The sequence below is a fragment of the Anthonomus grandis genome, chromosome 2, assembly GCF_022605725.1.
Source record: "Anthonomus grandis grandis chromosome 2, icAntGran1.3, whole genome shotgun sequence".
Taxonomy (NCBI): domain Eukaryota; kingdom Metazoa; phylum Arthropoda; class Insecta; order Coleoptera; family Curculionidae; genus Anthonomus; species Anthonomus grandis.
Window position 1 is genome coordinate 22,647,758 of NC_065547.1, and position 15,069 is coordinate 22,662,826.

Below are 15,069 nucleotides of genomic sequence, written 5' to 3' on the forward strand. Positions count from 1 at the left end.
GAGCGCTACTTGGACTTTCTACAGTTTGAACTTATACCTGCTTCAGTTATTTTATGCCTTGATCTACAAGCTTACATACCTAGTAATGAGATAATATGGTTTCTCACTTTCTCACAGCTTTTCGACGTTCGAATCTTCACAAGAGATTATTGATAATAGAATATGTTTTAAATATAAACAATATTACCGTTTATGAACTCGTTATGTGTTTTTTTTAACATACTTCATTAGAGTAAAGGTACCTATCTAATAAAAAGCATGTTTATAAAAATTAAATATTTTATAATTATTGTAGATTTATTATTAATTATTGTTTTAAGAATACAAATTTTTAACATTTTAATATATCATTTTTCTGCCAAAACAACAAAAAAAGCACAAAAATCAGTCCTGCTAATAAAACCATGGACAAAACTCGAGTTTTTTATTTTTAAAAACCTATTATAAATAAGTATGTTAAAAAAAATATTTCAATTTAAAAATATCAAGATTCTTGTATTTCACATTCAAGTTTTTATTTAGGTTTATTTCTATAATCCCCTATTCTACGTAACCCTTTTCCTACCCTAAAAATAACCATATAGATTATTGACCTCAAGGTCATGATGGTTAACGTTATTTAAATATTTCTGCTTGATCCATGCGCTAAAGCTTTTTTAAATAATATAATATAATATGTTATATAAAATAAGTAAAATAAAAGCATTAATAAACAGCTTTTTATAATTTGACCTCAAATTTACGATAAAATTTGAAACCATCATTAATGAAAAATTTTGCGTTCTTTTCGAATCCTCGGGGTCTACAAGAAAGGGGTTACCATTAAAAAAAATACTTCGACCTTAAAAAACGACCGCAAGGTCAAAATAACGCGTCCTCCTATGTCCTGAACAACTATGGTCTTAACAATTTTTCTGTATCTCGCTTACTTTCGGAGCAATTTTAGTGCTTATATTAAAATGGCCCACCTTATAGATAATAAGGTTAGATGGAAGAACAGGCGTCTAGATATATGAATCTTTTTGCGATGAACCTCGCCTTTAAACTATCAATTTTGTAACTGTAAATTTTTTTCTACGTAAAGATCTTGATTACTATTATTATTATTATAAACAATATAAAACAAAAGTGCGGCATTGGTTGCGATAGTAAGTATTAAAGGTATTAGTTATAGTAAGTAAAAACGACATCTATTATAGATGCCCTCCTAAGACAGAAAGTCGTATCTGCAAAATGGTGTTTTTTCTTTTTTCCCGTTTATTTACACAAGTATGCTTTACCGTGTAGGTGTAAAAGTCGTATCTTTATTACAAATAGTGATTTCAAACTACATTTATTTGTCATATCTGCAAAAATCCATATTTTACTAGGTCCAAATGTCGTATTGATTGTTACAAAGCCACATTGTCGTATCTGAATAAAAATATAGGAGATACGACATTTTGACTTTGTATCGGGCAGTGAGCGATCTTATTGGTAACAGTTTACGACCTTGGGTGTAAAAGTGAGGTTATAATTCATGTTTCGTTTTTATCACATGTTTTGTTTATAAGTTTTACTTATTGTTTTGGTGGCTGCAAAACCTTGGTAACAAGATATATTTAGTTAATGGTTGTGCATTCTTAGTGTATTTTATTCCACTGTTAGTTTAAATAAAACTATTTAAGGTATGTTATTGAACATTACTATTTTTCACTTTGTAATATATTATAATGTGTGCTTATTTATGCTAGATGTCGGAGAGATGCAAAAAGTTAGTTACACTAGCGCTTAATAAAGAGCTGGAATTACAAAAAAGTCCTTATTTAGAGTAAAAAATATGACAACAGCAAGATTAATATTGGCGATAGTTTAGATGATCCGGATGATCCAGATTTTATTCCACAGCAAGCAAAGAAAATGAAGATACAAAAACCTAAATGTGGTAAAAAAGTTAAAAAGTATATTAATAAATACTTATACTATTTTGTAGTGTTAGAAAATACTGGTTCTCAAATAAAAAAAACCCAAAATTAATATTATTTCGGACATAATTATTTGTAAGCCTCAAGGAATATTGGCAAAAAGTTGCCTAACTGAAAATCCAAATGAATTTACTGCGGGTTTATTAAATATTATGATAGAAAATTTTATTAAAGAATGTGAGCAAAATCAGCTGAATAAATTTACAAAGGACGGAAAAGTTCGAAAAAGAAAAAGATATAACACATCTTTCGAGGACCGGAAAAAACAGAAACAAGATGAAAAAATTGCAAAACACAGTATACAGGAAACATGCAAGGAAAATTGCATAAAAAAGTGCTCTCAACAAATTGATAAAGACAGGCAAATAACTATTAATAAAGAATTTTGGCAATTAACAAATGAAGAACAACGCCAATTCATTTTTAGTTCTGCAAAGAGAATCAATAAAAAAAGAAAAACTAAAGATGGAGATTCTAGGCGTAATCACACAGTAGTTTATTATTTAAAATCTAACACAGGGACTGACGTAAATGTGTGCAAAAAATTTTTTTTGGCAGTTTTAGGTTTTAAAGTCTATAATGATCGAATAATTAGATGCGCATTGGAAAAAACTGACTCGAAAAGTTTACTTGTAAAACCATTAAAGCGAGGACACCCTTGTGAGAAAAAAATTGACAGACAACTTATTATTATTATTGATCACATAAATTCCTTTGGTCCAAGAATATCCCATTATAGAAGGGAGCATGCGCCCAATAGGAAATATCTTCCAAGCGACATTAATATTAAATTAATGCATCAAGATTTTTTTAAAAAGTACCCTAACATAAATATTTCATACGAACTTTATCGCCAACAAGTAGTTGAGATGAATATTTTTTTTTGCGTTGGGCCATGAAGAGTGTCGGCAATGCGAAACATTTAATCTTCATTCTAAAAATACAAAACATGACAAAGAAAATCTTAACTCTGACTGTGCAGATTGTGAAAAATGGAAAATTCACTATGAAAATGCCGTAGAGGCGAGACATTAGTATAAAAAAAACGCATCTTTTACTGCAGTAAACTCTGAACCATTATATTTTTCTGCAGATTTACAGAAGGTACTTATGTTATTTTTTATGTTAAGCCGTACAATAAATTTTATATTACGTTTGTAGGTTATAATGCTACCACGCTGTGAGATGTTTAAAGAAATTATTTTTACTCCTCGGATTATTTGTTTTAATGAGAGTTTCGTTACCCTCGGCAAGCAATCTGTAAAAAACAAACCAGTAGCTATTATTTGGCATGAAGGAGTGGCCGGAAGGAGTAAATCTGATATTATCTCAACATTCGACAAATTTCTCTTGTTTCACCGTGATGCAAAAGAAATAACACTTTGGCTAGATAATTGCGCCACCCAAAATAAGAATTGGGCTTTGTATTGTTTTTTTATTTATTTAATTAATTCAGCAGAGGTTAATCTAAACTTACTAAAAATAAGATATTTGCAAACTGGCCACACTTTTATGTCTGCTGACTCTTTCCACCATCAGGTGGAAAAATCCTTAAAACAAACATGCAAAGTTTTGGATTTTGATGATTTTAAATTATGTGTTAAAAAATCAAACAGTTCAAGGTTTGAGGTATTCGAAATGAATTTAAATGATTTTGCTGATTTTTCGTTTAGATTTAAGATGAATAAAATTATACCAAAGCCTTATCTAGCCAATTTCGTTGAGGTTCAATTTAAAAGGGAATCTAAAAACCTCTTTTACAAAACAAAATTTAGTGGTGAATTATTAGAACTAAATTTTTTATTGGTAAAACAATTTAAAAGTGACCTACCAAAACCCACCATAAGATTGGCCCCCAAAGGTATTGAAAAAGAAAGAAAAGCTTAATTACTGCAAAAGTTGCAAGAAATCATACCATCAAATAGGATGTCCTTTTAGCACAATTTGCCAGAATCAAGAGAAGCAGAAAATTATGATAGTGAATAGCTTATCTTATTAATATACTTGTTATACTAATTTTCATTAATATATCTTATATTTCCATACTTTTAACTATTTATTTTAATTTATAAATTAGGTTTATTATTATTTTACAGCAAATTTATTTAGTATAAAAATTATAAGATGTTTTCTTTTACTAAGACCAAATGTCGTATCCAACAAAAGTTTTTTTTTCTGCAAATTATGATTAAACAAAATGCTTAAAACATCTTATAGTTGTTTTTTATAGTTACTTAGAAAAATAAATATTAAACAATAAAGCAATTGGCAACAAACAGGGATGGCATATAATTATTTACAAATTGCTTATTATCTCTAAATGTTGTTTTTTCACATACGACTTCCTGTCTTAGCAGGGCAGTATAGCTGAGTCTATTTCACATATTTAGTTCTGGCAATTTGGCATATAGTCCTGACAATTTTCCTGATTAAAAATCGTAAAAGATACACCAGTATTCAAAAAAAAAGTATTTCATGTAATAAAAAATTTTAGAAAACCGCCAATAACTGACCTAAATGCATTATTTTTTGAATAATAGTTCTTTACAAATGCTCTGCCAGTACGGTTTTCACTGATAGGTTAACCGAGGAACGCGCAAGTGTAATAATATTGACTTTTTTAACACATGTGTAAGTGAACTTAGAAATTTAATAATACTGTAACCTAATTCAGAAAAACACTCCTCCTGGAACATACTTACTCTAGGAATACTTATTTATATTAGAAACACCCTTTTTATTGACAACGTCAAAATTCTAAGCTGATTCGCGTTGATTGTCGTTTAATTATTTCCAAGGTAAATAACAAAATTGATTGTCAAATTGAAAAAAATGTCACGAAACGCGATCCCTTTTAAAGAGCCATGAAACAATTTAGAAATGTTTAGAATTTTCTACATTGTTTTTGCCGATGGACACCAATAATTTCAGTAGAAAACAATACTGACAACGCCTCTAAAATCGTTGGCCCACTAAATTCGTGTTTGTAAATGAGTTCCTAAAACCAACCTCAAAAATAAAAGTCATTTGGGGGCAAATTTAGAGGTAGGAAAAGCATTTTTTAAAAATTCTTTTTCTATATTCGCGTTATGAACCGGACAGTCGTCGTGATGAAAATAGACTGATCCCAGGTTTAAATCAAGGCGGATTTGAATGGCTCTAATTTTTCACAGATTAATATCGAACAAGGATTGTGCTTCCCATGTAATATAAAAAAAGATTAATCTGAAAATAGAATATTTTGTCTAATAACTATAGAGTTATAAACAGATATAGTTAAGAACAAAATATCGCTTTAAGATTTAATATCGTGCAGCCACACAGTAATATGAGGCATGTTGCTATTATTATCGTTATTCGGTAAAAAATAAAAATAGCAAATATTTATCAAACGACCGGAGGCGCCAGCTCATCCACGGGAGGAAGCGTTATTGCCATTATTTTGGACAATGCGTAGTTCTCAATTCCTCAATCTGGATATTCTTCTCTTTGTTATACTTATATTAACTTATATACCTATATTTGTTGATATAAAATTGGCTTTGTCATTGATGCCAAATTAATAAATAGATATTAAGCAATTTTATGATCTACCACGAGTTCTCATTATGAGGTTTAAAAATGACTAACCTGTAGATCTTAACTTCTGTGCAAAGCTCTGTGGTCTAGACCTTAAACTGGGACTCGGTGAGATAACTGGCTTGTTCTGTGAAGTATATGATCCATCAGATATTTTTAAGGTCAACTGTTTTGAAAGATTTGCTGGCACATCCTGAAAAATGATGGTTATTAAAATATTTTAATAGAAAACTTAGATAACTATTACCTGCAATAGATCCGAAGCTGAACTATGATGCTTTTGATCATGATGGTCGCTAGCACTCGTTTTTGGTCTCTTTATTTCAGCGGGAGGCTGTTGTTCTCTCAATTCGTTTTGCGTGTCTTTTACATTTTGATACATGTTACTTATTTGATGTAATAGCCTAAAAAAATTATATTCCATGAGCAACTGAAAAGCCTAGTAAATAAAATATTACCTTAGCAAAGGCATGTTTACCCTTTGGTGGATATACCTTACACCCATAGTAAAGTTAATAACAGTTGAAGTGTGATTCTTTAACTGTCCCCTAGAAATATAGAGAACATTTCTAGTTTTCATTAAATCGTTAACGGCCATATCAGTCATTCTGTCAACTTCAAGTTCTACTCCCACCTTCTCACATACGAACGATGGTGATTCGTCTCCAACTTTAACGTCTACAAACACATTTAATATGACCACATGCATTATTTTATAGTGCATTTTTATTACCAATTACTAGACCTCTTTTGCCCTTATTCTTGCCCTTCTTTTTTTCAATTTTTCCATGCTCTGACACCACAATATCGATTCGAAGAGTATCTAAATTACCGACCAAACAAAGATTAGATCCAAGTGCGTCTAAGGTTGTTACATCATTTCCAGCTCCTAACAAAACACAGTTTGTTTATTTTTTTCTGTCAAATTTAATACTGTTTCTTTTTACCTGAATCAGACATTGTAGTGAACCTTAACTGTTGAGGCATTACCCCCAAGCCAGACAGAAATGGTTGAAATATTTGGTTGGCATCTAGAAGTCTCACAGATTCTTGTATTGGTTGGGAGGGAACGTCTTGTGGGACCAAACTTGCTCTTGGTAAAGTTCCAGGTTCTCCCGATGATTCGGTGTGAAGAGTGTTAACTTTACTTTGGTCAATACCTAAAATAGAATGAAGTACATAGATGGACAGGGTTTTTAATGCAGGAGTATTAAATTAAATTAAACCGGTTTTACTTTTAAATTAAAATGAGATATTTTAAACCAAGTAAAACTTTAAATAAAGTTTTTGTATCTAGCATCTTCCATCTGTTTTCAGAATGAACTTAGATGACAGACTGACCTTAGATCTGGTTTAATTTCTCGTCCAATATTAAAGTCTTAGAACATTGAAAGGCTAGAATTAGTAAACAACAACTTTGTTTGAGTCCAACATGTGCACAGGGGCAAGAGGGGTGTTTTGTTTACAAACATATTTACCGATTCTCTGTTGTCAAGTCGACGCAAATTTCCAACGGAGGAAATTTTTAGCTATATTTTAACAACCATTATAACGTTAATTTAATTTATTTGTGTTGTATTTTATAGGAAAATTTAAAATAAAAAGCATAAATACTACAATTAACCTATTTTAAGAATAAATATAATATCCTTAAGCAAAAAAAAAACAAAATTATTAACATTCTTATCCCTAAAACTGCTTCTAAAAAATTTGAAGCGACAACACCGGAGCTTGAGCGCCTGAGCCATACGCGTAGTGTCATCTGTCAAACGGCTTTTTGTTTATTTTCGGGATTCGTGTATTTTTTTAAATTTTCGGTTTCAAAAGGAAAAAGGCCACATTTTAGTGTTTTTTTAAATTGCTAGGATGGGAAAAACTTGTGTCGTTTGTGCCGCATCATGATAAAAAGGTGATTCAAGCCGATCTTTTCACAAGTAAGTACCGATACTTTCATAACATCACATCATGGGGTAACCATCATCATAAACGTAGAATAGGGGATCTTATAGATATAAACCTAATAAAAACTTGAATGTGAAAGTGTGCGTAAAATACCAAAATATTCATATTTTTAAATCTAAATATTTTTTTGAACATATTCATCTATCAATAGGCTATAAAAAATATAAAACTAGAATTTTGTCCCTGGTTTTATTACAGGATTTTATGTTTTTTTTTTTGTTTTGGCAGAAAGAAGGCATACCTAATACCCATGTACCTATCTATGTATAGTTATGTTTTTTTAATATAGACATTAGGTAGATAGATGAAATTACTAATTTTTTATTGCCTTTAAAGAATTTTGAAATTTATTTAGATATTGATATCTATGTATAAAGTTAATTTTGTCTTTCCCTAAAATTTGGTCGATAATTTTTTTTGTTTTACCATATTGCAACTTACAATAATATATATAGTAATTGGCACCACATATTAATTCATTACTGTAATTTTTTTTGCTTTTTGATTAAATATCAAATACTTATTATAGACTGCCTAATATATGCCCAAAGGGAACAATGGATTTCATTAATGGAAATCAACACAATTAAACAGAACATATTTGTTTCTTCAGATCACATCCTTAGAAGTGATTTCTTATATAAGGAAGATAATATTAATATTATAAAACAAATCAGCTCTACCTCAAAGATAATTTTTTTAAAATATATTTTTCTAGTATAAAAAAATCATCACAAAAAGGATTAGTGTTACTTATATAAGCTTTATTTATAACTTTACTAATACTAATTAAATTAGGTAACTGTGTAAAACTATTTTTTTACTAGGATTTCTGATGCACTGGTTAAAAACACAGCAGCGGATAATTCAGTTAATTTACCAAGTGATTTATCCTTCAAAGCTGCAGGGGCAGCTTTCCTGAAGAGTGCAAAAACTTCTTTAGCTTCCAAAATGGTATATAGTACAAACAGTGAAGCTAATATAGATAAGTATGGATAATTAAAATAGATTAATATTTTTGATACACCAAATTTTGTATAATTACAGATCTGATCATTCATCATCAACAATAACTGCATCTGAGATTAATAGTTCTACAGTAATCGTGGGGTCTAGGTCAACCATTACTATTTCTTATCCAAGCCGTTTTTGTTTAAGTGGTACACATTCCGTGACTCTGCCAAGGAAAAGGTAAAAATACACTCAAAATAGACTACTATTTTTTTGCCATGTATTATCCTATTCTATATATCTTATTTAAAAGTGATATAGTATTTTATTGTGTTATATTTGTTTAATATTAAAATATTTAATATTAATTAAATGTATGATATTACAAAGATTCTTTAAAATAAGATACATTTTATTGATCAATTGGATTATCATAATACATTTTTTTAAATTTTGGTAATACTATATTTTTATGTATATTATTCTAGGGTAAAATCAAAATGATATCCTGAGGACCTAAGCACTGATGATTCCACCGTTTTAAAAGCTAAATCACTTGTTACCAAATTATAGAAAAAAAAATAAAGAAAATTAAAATTCGAAGATTGCAACAAACAAATTTGCGCCAAAGAAATTGAATTAGATCTCAAGTCATTATTAAAATACTTAAGAAATAATAACATGATTTTCGAAAAAGCCCAACATACTACATATTTTATTTGACTTGTAAAAGTACTTGTTTGTATATTACTACTAATAAACTATCTAATCTATTGTACATAGTCTTTATTCTTAGGTAAGCTTTGTTTTTTAGTATAAATTAATATGATATAATAATTGGTATTAGGTATTATATAGGTCACTATTAAATGTCTCAAAACCATTATACAGGCTAAATACTCATAATAAAAATCTTATAACCTACAAAAAACCTGCAACTCCTTCACAATTTAAACATCCTTGTAGCTTTAACTTTTTCCGCTGAAGCAATACTGTCCCTTTGAAAAAGTCAGCACCATAGAAGTATATATTATGTGATATAAGTAAGTGATGTAAAACTGAGTTTTGTCCAATATAACAATAACAATAAAATTTTGCAAAATGTTTTTTTTTTTTTTTTTAAATTTATTGACCTTGTGCTGAGCACATTTAGTCACGAAAAAACCTCTATATAATAATTTTTTAGTACTTAAACTAAATCGGACATCACAAACGACCATGATGACCAAGTCTGGGACTCGAACCCAGGGCCACACGACTGCTAGGCAGGTATATACACACCGCGCTGCCGGGGCCGGCTTTGCAAAATGTTAAAAATTTGTGTCTTAAAACATGATTTATTAAGAAATCTATAATATTATATTAATAAAATATTTAATTTCCATAAAAATGCTTTGACAAAAATGCTGCCTTTTATTAGGACCTTCCTCTAATGAAGTCCGTTAAAAAAAAACACATAAATAGCTCATAAATGGTAATATTACTTATAGTCAAACTCTTTAATAATTAATAAAAATTTATCAGGTAAATATTTGTTGACGACGTCACTGGTAAAGAGTGTCTTGTATCGGTGACATCAACAATGCGATCGAGCGGCGTTGCGGTGCCATTACCGTTTTCTCGTTTCTTCGTACTTTATTTTCATTTATTTAACGTATATTGACTTCAATATATATATTCGATATCTTATCAAATTTATTTTTAAAAAATGCTTGATATTTTATTAAAGGGGAGCAGTAGTATTGTTTTGTGCCTTCGGAAACAACTGAAAATTTTTATGCTATTATAAAGTGATTTTTGCCATTTCTCTATAAGCATTTGGCATCATTGCATCAGAGATGTTGCAAGCAAACAAACCTGCCCATAGTTCCACGGCATGCTACTTCTAGCCTTTCAATGTTCTAAGATTAAAGTCATATAGTTGACTTTGACTACTGTGATGGGCTGGGGTCTCTTTCGGTCGAGATACAAGCGGAGCATTTAGGAGAAATGCTGCATTGTCAGCTAAATTATCCCTAAGCCGCATATACCTTATGATGCGAATGGCCGATTTGTGACCGCGCAGTTACGGGAAACTACCAAGCACTGGAGTGTTTTAATTATTGTTCTTGTATTCATAAAGGTTGTTCGGGATATAAGTATCAGAATTTAATAGAATCTATACTCTAGCTCGACGTTCAGGCTGTCACTTGTGAAAGTGCAAGCTCTGTATAGTAAAGATGTCAAAAGTGTTTCCATAGGATTAAGCAGCGGCAGCGGTTTTGGCAACTCTTGTTTGGTCTTGGATGATGGTGAGCGTTCAACAAGTAAGATCGGGATGAGCAAATAGATATCAACAAAAAGAGTGTATGGTTCCTCACAATTCAAAGCATAATTTTCTCACCTGTGCCCCCGTTGAAGTGTAACTACGATGAGGAAACATCATCTGGCTGAAATGCAGTCGAAGGTGGGTGTCGGCAATAAAGACGTCGTATTTATAATTGTTAAATTATTCAATCCATTTTTGGGACCAAAAAAATCAGTTTAGTTAATGAGTTAGAACGCTGTTCAAATGAATCTCAAAACGAACCTAAATATGCACTGGTGAGAGGTATTATGGATATTTTTCTCTAAATTAGCTTAATAAGATGTCTAACATTAATAGGGAGTATTTCAATCCAGTTTTGTCGAGGTTGTGCTGTTCAGTCGTCAGAGATCAGAGATGCTTATGATGCGTAGGGACTTCCATGATCCTGCCTTAGAAATAACATTAAACATACCGTGCTCGAAACGAGAAAAAATCTAAATTAATGAGAATAATTCTGACAAATTCTATAATTTTAATTAAAGTTGTATGCAGACATGGTTGTTTTGAATTGGAGAAACCTGGTCGGTCTCACGGATATAGATATGGCTTGTAATAAACTCCACGAGATGACACTTAAATAAAAAAAGTAGGAAGAAAACCGTTTTTTATATCAATTTAAGTAAGTTAAAAAAAAATAAGGAAAGGGACAGATCAGTTTATTGGGCTTGCTTATTCTGGATATATATCCAGTATAGAAAAAAAAATTCGTCCTAATCGAGTATCTACTCCCTGCTGCCGATATTATTCTTTTTGATAGTCTTACAGAGAATTCGATAGTCTTATAGAGTACTTATAATATTAATTGTAAATTGCAACTTTCGTATATAAGTTAGAAATCCAAAATTCGACAGCGCGGTTTCATTTCTATGTTCAAGCAGCCATTACTTGCGCCTACAGCGTCGATGTGTCCTACAGTAATTAAGCCTTCAAATAATAGACTAGTTCCCAAAACCGTATTTATGCCATTAAATTTATACCCCAAAAATATAAACTCCTGGACAAAATTATCGCACCACTTAATTTTCATAATTTTTTTTAAGAAAGATAAAAAAATGAATAATAAGTATTGTTAACTATGCATTATTTGTAAACAAAAAATTATATTCTATTTAACAAAACGAGATTTAAATAACTAAATTCAATACAAGGAAAAAAACATCGATTTTCACTAACTTCAATTTTGATACAAAAATAAAACAATAGACCCATAATGGAATTCTTAATATCGTGTATTGCCACCTCTGGCTGCAATGACCGCTTGAAGTCTTCGCGGCATTTCTCGTATCAAATTTTAAGAACTTAACTGCGGAATGTTTTCCCACTTCCTTACGAGCAGCATGTTCTATGATAGAGCATAAACATAGTTTTTGTCCAGTTCTGCTTTTTGTATGAGAAAAGATATATAACTGTTTTAACTGATATTTTATTTTAATTTTCTTGACAAAATAATCAGTGGTGCAATAATTTTGTCCAGGAGTTTACATTAAAATAAAAGAAAATGATGATGACAATTTAGTTTTGTAACTTATATAATTATACTGTCACAGTACTTTAGATTAATTATTATTCTTTATTGGTTCATGTATGTTGTCCCAGCCCTATTATTTGTTTACTGTTGGGAAGTTTTCTAAATAAGTAAAGAAAATTAATAAACAGTTTGAATATACAGGATACCTCTTTTATAAAAATAATAATAAAAGTCTTAAAATAAGACTGTACTTTTATGAAATGAGACTTTTACAAAGAGGCAACTTTTATTGCCTATTTTGCGCCCTAAGGATGAAACTAATCTTTTCCTTAGTATATATAAATATATTAAAATAAAATATAAGAATTACGAAAACATAACCCTAATATTTCTATCTCTTCCTCTAATGGTAGTTGAAGAACCCAACTATCTCAATTATTACATCCAAAAATGTACATCCTTTTTAAGTACCTATTTCTTTACAGTTAATAAAGGTTGGTAATATTTACCAACATCGAATTGTTTTCAACCAATGTAACGACGTTTAAAAACTTATGAATTAACTTTGATATTTACCAATTTTTCATAGATAAATCACTACACTAAATCCGGATAAAAAAGAGCACTTCACTTTATCTACGTATCGTAGTAATAGAAATAGAGTAACGTTAGCTTAAAGACGAATAAATTAAACGACGAGTTTAAGATTACTATAGGACTATTTTAGTTAGATAAACTCCTGAAATATGTTTCTGTAAAATAAATCAGTTTGATAAATCTCTGTTGCATAAATTTTGGAATTCTTCTTATAGGCCACCCACTGGAGACACTGATATACTCCTGGATAAACTTGACTCTCTATTATCCCAATTGTCCCTACATTCTAAACTCATATTAGCTGGTGATTTTATATTAACTTAACTGACCTAACCTTGTCACATCGTATGTTTCTTTTAGGTATCTTGGAGTCTTACGACTTAAGAATGCATGTTTTCTCACACATGAAAGCATCTACAATTACTATTGATTATTTGTGTACTAATTTAAGTTATGTATCATGTACATCCTTTCCTTCTGGTATTTTTGACCATGTTATTTTTGACCAATCCATTGTTGCTAAGATTCCATGCAACACTGTATTGTATTTGTCTTATTATGTAGGAAAATATTTCAGCGACTTTCAATACTTTTTCTTCTGTTACAGCTTTGGTTAATTAGAATGTAGTTGAAAAGGGTCCTCACCACTTGCCTTATTTTTTATGTGCAAAAAATAGACTTGAAATGAGAAATTCAAAACCAGGGGTCACAACAGGTCTCAGAATTTCAGCTAAAAACCTCCATTTCGCGACTAAGTTGTGCAATTCTTCGAATGAGTACATTATTTTTATCATCAGAAATACCATAGTGTATACAGAAAGACAATTAAAGCAGCAAAGGCTAAATATTATATTCATGCATTATATTTCGCAAGTGTCAGTCCAACCATTCATTTTTCTTTTATCCTGTTGATCGCACCAATTGAGAATGCAATTAAAAGCTTAAAACACCATAAATTAACTGGAGCTGATGAAATATTTTTAAAGTTACTACTGTATTTGTTATTGTTTAAGGGGTGTGGAATTGTAATTGCTGGAATTCCATCTTTCAAATCGTACTCAGAGTTACAGTATCTGGGTGTTTGGGTGTTCATTCTAGATCCCTGTCAGTTATGCACAAATCTGTAGTACCTCAACGTTCAGTGTTAGGATCACTATTATTTTTGATGTGTGTCAATGACTTAGGCTCATTGAGACTGCAGGACCAAGTGGTTCAGTTTGCTGATGATATCCCCATATTATGGAGTCATAAAGATTCTGATTACATAAGAGCTTAGATTTCTGAGGATCTGAAGATTGTTTCAGAGTGGTGTGCTTCAAACAGTTGTGTTTAAGTGTGACCTCCAGGGCATAATGTTTAGTGAAGAGTTTTCTTGCAAAACAAAGAAAAGTTCCTTGGTATTTTTTCTTAAGTTTTATTACTAAGACATATTATAACCTTGATGATTTTTTTTAACGATACCTTCTGACCTGTGCTCCAACTTGATTTTCATATTTTGTAATACCTTTTGTTTTGTTCTATTATTGTTTAATCTCTAATTTTTTTTGCATCGGTTACTTATTTTTAAGCATGTTTCGTTGTTTTTTGGTAATGTATTTTTGTAAAATTTGATAGGTTTAGAAATATGTATTGGTTCTTCTGTCAATTTGTAATTTTTTAGTTTTTAGGATGCTTGTACACATGATTTTGTTTTACGTAATATAACACTCTTTCTTCTTTCATTATCGTTCGCTCTTTAACTTAAGACTTTAACTTGTCTATGATTTTCTCTTGAATATTAATGCACCAGTATTTCGGCACCAAAAAAGAAACTAGCCAGACGTGTATAGGGTAAAGAACAAAGAATCGCGAATAGACAGATTTCACTACAACTTCATGGTACCTTTAGAATAATTTTTCATATTAGGATATAAGAAAATTATATATTTATTATGATAAATATTTCATACCTTCCTGTGATTTTCCTTCTTTCTCTGCATCTTGCTTAGCCATCCAGCTATATAAGTCCTCACTAGAATGGGCGTGTCCTATAGCTCTATGTGTCGGACTGGAGGGCAAGTCAGGGCTGGATTCGTAAGCGTCACTCGGATCTGAACCCATATTGATAACTGTTCTGTCTTCCCGAAGAGTGCCATAACCTATAAAGAGAATTTGATAATTTGTGATATGAAATGTATCTTCAAATATAGACAAAATAACAT

General features: G+C 30.5%; 1 protein-coding gene and 1 long non-coding RNA gene across 8 annotated transcripts in view; one reads left to right on the forward strand and one right to left on the reverse strand.

Annotated features, from left to right (window-relative positions):
- The window catches only part of LOC126750147 (transmembrane protein KIAA1109), a 234,885-nt gene that overhangs the window by 107,420 nt on the left and 112,396 nt on the right, over positions 1-15,069 (reverse strand). For all 7 annotated transcript variants that reach the window (XM_050459660.1, XM_050459664.1, XM_050459662.1 and 4 more), the window contains 6 exons: positions 14,818-15,006; positions 6,491-6,703; positions 6,277-6,432; positions 6,002-6,221; positions 5,791-5,947; positions 5,595-5,736 (listed from right to left, as the gene is read on the reverse strand). In XM_050459660.1, coding sequence (XP_050315617.1) covers positions 5,595-5,736; positions 5,791-5,947; positions 6,002-6,221; positions 6,277-6,432; positions 6,491-6,703; positions 14,818-15,006 — 1,077 coding nt within the window. The remainder of the gene's footprint in view (positions 1-5,594; positions 5,737-5,790; positions 5,948-6,001; positions 6,222-6,276; positions 6,433-6,490; positions 6,704-14,817; positions 15,007-15,069) is intronic.
- Positions 7,371-8,629, forward strand: LOC126750153 (uncharacterized). The gene is made up of 3 exons (XR_007665630.1): positions 7,371-7,477; positions 8,333-8,494; positions 8,553-8,629. It is a non-coding gene; the product is annotated as an uncharacterized LOC126750153 (long non-coding RNA).